The following is a 4,457-nucleotide window of genomic DNA, read 5'->3' as shown; positions in this document are numbered from 1 at the left end:
CATTTTTGTATTTTTTCTAGAGATAGGGTTTTGTCAAGTTGCCCAGGTTGTTCTCGAACTCCTAAGCTCAAGCAGTCCACCTGCTTCGGCCTCCCAGAGTGCTGGGATTACAGGCATGAGCCACAGATAAACTCTGTATTTATTTATTTTTTTGAGATGGAGTTTCACTCTTGTTGCCCAGGCTGGAATGCAATGGCGCCATCTTGGCTCACAGCAACCCCCACTTCCTGGGTTCAAGTTATTCTCCTGCGTCAACCTCCTGAGTAGCTGGGATTACAGGCATGCACAACTACACCCGGCTAATTTTATATTTTTATTAGAGATAGGGTTTCTCCATGTTGGTCGGGCTGGTCTCGAATTCCTGACCTCAGGTGATATGCCCACCTCGGCATCCCAAAGTGCTGGAATTACAGGTGTGAGCCACCATGCCCGGCCAGACTCTTTAAAGCATAATTCCCATGCCAGTATCACTACCTTTAAAAAGTAATATTTATTCCTTAGCAAAATCAAATATCTAGTCAATATTCACATTTCTTAGACTTTTAAACCAAGTATAGCATTAATCAAATTGATTTGTAGAGATTTTGTCGTTCTGCCAATAGGTGGTGCTACAGAGAGCTTTGGGGGAGGGAACTTCTGGTAGTTATGGTGAGTGAGGAAACCATTTAAACCTTCTCCGAAAATGTAAACATGGTTTTATTAATGGATAGAAAGATTTTTTAAAATGAAGTTAGCATTTTGACCTTTTTGGAGCCTGTTAAACATTTTTGCTGTACAATTAATCTTTTGCTAATGGACAAATAAATGGTAGTAGTTTTCAACCTTATTGTGGAAGTGGAGGAAGGGAGCTTTCTTGAGAGGAAATAACTGTTATCCATTTGTTGATAGAGAGAGATCTATATACTTACTTATTTTAGAGACAGGCTCTTGCTCTGTTGCCCAGGCTGGAGTGTAGTGCCATGCTCCTTGCTCACAGCAACTTTGAACTCTTGGGCTCAAGTGATCCTCCCACCTCAGCCTCCCAAAATGCTGGGGTTACAGGTTTGAGCCACATGCTTGGGCTTATTTTGAGAAAGTGTTTTCTATAGTGTAAACTACATTATGTAAAATTAGGTATATTACAATCTTTTCTTGGCAGCCTAAGATAGTAATTTATTTCTTAAGCGTTCTAAAAAATGGTGGAAATCAAGTTTGAATTGATTTTAACTATAGTTTAGTGAAGAATAATAGTTCTGTGAAAGCTTTTATTACCAGTTTTGATCTAGGGTTGGTGTAAATTAGAAATTGGTATGAAATCTTTTGTAACATTGTTAAAAAATACAACAATGCTCCTGATATTATCACTGCTCCTGATATTATTTACTAAGTTCTTTGTGGCTCCATTTTTACTTTGGCTTATTTGCTCTGAAATCTTTTAGTTTTTTTAGTTGTTTTTTTGGAGGGGAGGGTAAGGGAGGCATGTGAATGGCTACAAACATCCAAAAGAAAAAATGCATTTGGAAAATTGACTGTTCTAGAATACTTGTTCTGCTTTCTCTCACAAGACTTGATTTATGAATTAATTGCAGGAATTGTTAAAAAAGGTGAAATTTATTCCTGGATCAGCACTGAATGGCATGGTTGAAATGATGGACAGGCGGCCATATTGGTGTATATCAAGGCAAAGAGTTTGGGGTGTTCCAATTCCTGTGTTTCATCATAAGACAAAGGATGAATACTTGATCAACAGGTAGAATGCTTTCTAAAATTTTTTAGTGTTTTAAAGCGAATTATTTTTTCTTCAAAAATCGAAAAATAATGTGGACGATTGAGAACTGTTTATATATGTTAAATAAAATATGCTAAAATAGTCTTTTGGGGAACTAAAATATAAGCTTAAAAAGATTCTATCATACAGTTAAAATATTAAAAACTAGATTTTCTTAAATATTGATACCTAGAAGTAAAGGCTCTGATTTTTTTTTTTTCTGTGAGAATTTATTGGGCTGTATTAAGGTATCATGGATCCAAAGATGGACAATGTTTAGCAGGGGAGCCTGAAATGTAATTTTTCTTCAGGAAAAATATTCCGTCTCATATTCTGAATCTACTTTCCTTTTAAGTGCAAATAGGACTATGTAATTATATAGATACTTAAAATTTAAGAAATTATAATATAGTTAAATGCACATGATTACACTGATCATTATATTCCCAGTTCTTCTTTCTTTTTTTTTTTTTTATTTGGAAAGATAATAGAGGGACATAATGAACAATTCATAGTAGAAAAGCTTGTACACTGAAAAGCAGGCTTTTTCCTACTCCAGGTACCCAGAACCTTTTCTTGAGGCAGTCATTGTTTACAGTTATTTCTGAATCGTTCCAGAAAAAAATGAATTCTTCTGTCAGCATATACATATGTTTATACAAAAGGGAGTATCTCTATCTTCTGCTCTGTGCCTAGATTTTTTTCACTTTATGTGTTATAGTTTATTCCAAATCACTACACATAGATCTGTCTCATTCTTAAACTTTATTAAGGCATACTTTACATACTGTAAAATTCATGACTGGGCACGGTGGCTCTTGCCTGTAATCCCAGCACTTTGGGAGGCCAAGGCGGGTAGGTCATGAGGTCAGGAGTTCAAGACCAGCCTGGCCAAGATGGTGAAACCCCGTCTCTACTGAAAATAAAAAATTAGCCAGGCGTGGTGGCGGGCACTTGTAATCTCAGGTACTCGGGAGGGTCAGGCAGAGAATTGCTTGAACCTGGGGGGCGGAGGCTGCAGTGAACCAAGATCACGTCACTGGACTCCAGCCTGGGCGACAGAGCGAGACTCTGTCTCAAAAAAATTAAAAAAGAAAAAAATTTATTAAAGTGATTTATACTAAATTTATTCAGTTAACAGCCACTATCACAATTGTGTCTTAGAATAATTCTTTTATCCTGAAAAGTTCCCTTTTGTGCTTTTTGAAAGAGAAGTTGCTTGGAAATCTATGAGCTTTGGAGAATGGCAACTGAATTTGAACTCAGGCTTTGCCATTCACTGTGTGTGAGACTGAGGAATTTACTTAACCTCTGGCTCCTCTATAAAATAGGAAAAGCAATGGTTGCAGGTAGACTGTTATGAATACTAAATAATAAATGCAAACTACTTCGTGTAAAGCACAGTATGCCATAGATGATGCGCCGTTCATGTATTCACTCGAGAAACATTGTTATGTGGGCGTGGTGGCTCACGCCTGTAATCCCAGCACTTTGGGAGGCCAAGGCGGCAGGATTGCTTGAAGCTAGCAGTTCACAGTTGGGCAACAGTGAGACCCTATCTCTACAGAAAAATTTAAAAATTAGCTGGTGTAGTGCTGTGGGACTGTAGTCCCAGCTCCTTGGGAGGCTCAGGCGAGAGGATCGGTCAAGTGCAGGAGTTTGAGGTTATAGTGAGCTATGATCATGCCACTGCACTCTAGCCTGGCTGACAGAGCAAGACACTGTCTCTTCAGAACGAAACAAAACAGAACACATTGTTAAGCACTTAGTATGTGTCCGTGCTAGGAACTGCTAGTAGCTACAGTGAACAAGACTGACGTGGCCCCTGTTTTTAATGAGATAATAGTCTAGCTAGTTTATCTTCTAGTACTATTACGGAGGCTTTGAGTGTTGTTACTGTTTTTCACAGATGTGGAGAGGGGGATGTTAATTATTCCTTTTAGGAACACATTCTCGATTTTCATTTTCTTTGAGCAATTTCTTTTAATTTGGTGAATGGAATTTTTTCTAAGTTATGCTGTTAAGGAGTTTAAACTTTTAAGTAGACTTGAGGAGTAAGAGTATGTTTTAGGAAAAGAAAGTAGTGGCTAGAGACCGGAAAATCATTGGAAAGCTATTTCAATATTATTATAAGTTGGAGCTGAGGTAAGACTCTATGAATAATCTAAATATTGTTGCTGTGTTGATCTTATAGAGCTTGGTCAGATGTAAACTAATATCTTAATACCCATATTAAGAATTAATGTAAATTCTGTCCAGTTCAGATTATTTTATTTTATTTTTGATACAGTCTCACTTTGTCACCCAAGCTGGAGTGCAGTGGTGCGATCTTGGCTCACTACGACCTCCGCCTCCCAGGTTCAAGTGATTCTCCCTCCTCAGCCTCCTGAGTAGCTGGGACTACAGGCACATGCCACTGACCTGGCTAATTCTTGTATTTTTAGTAGAGTTGGGCTCTTGCCATGTTGACGAAGCTGGTCTTGAACTCCTAGCCACAAAGGATCCATCTGCCTCTGCCTCCCAGAGTGCTGAGATTACAGGCATGAGCCACCATGCCCAGCCTCAAACTCAGTTTAAAAGAAAAAGAATTAAAGTGATTATAGCTGAGATGAATTTCCACAGGCATTTGTTTAAAATTTCACACTGGAAAGTTGGTTTTGTTTTGCAAAGTTTTATAAGCCATGTCATTGTCTCCTCTTTTTTTTTTTTT

General features: G+C 38.0%; 1 protein-coding gene across 1 annotated transcript in view; it reads left to right on the top strand.

The window, feature by feature from the left end:
• The window catches only part of IARS2 (isoleucyl-tRNA synthetase 2, mitochondrial), a 77,324-nt gene that overhangs the window by 31,217 nt on the left and 41,650 nt on the right, over positions 1 to 4,457 (top strand). The window contains exon 12 of the mRNA XM_011969747.1: positions 1,569 to 1,729. Coding sequence (XP_011825137.1) covers positions 1,569 to 1,729 — 161 coding nt within the window. The remainder of the gene's footprint in view (positions 1 to 1,568; positions 1,730 to 4,457) is intronic.

This window comes from Mandrillus leucophaeus, unplaced genomic scaffold, assembly GCF_000951045.1.
Source record: "Mandrillus leucophaeus isolate KB7577 unplaced genomic scaffold, Mleu.le_1.0 Scaffold901, whole genome shotgun sequence".
In the NCBI taxonomy this organism is placed as follows: Eukaryota; Metazoa; Chordata; class Mammalia; order Primates; family Cercopithecidae; genus Mandrillus; species Mandrillus leucophaeus.
This window is presented reverse-complemented; position numbering and strand designations above follow the sequence as displayed.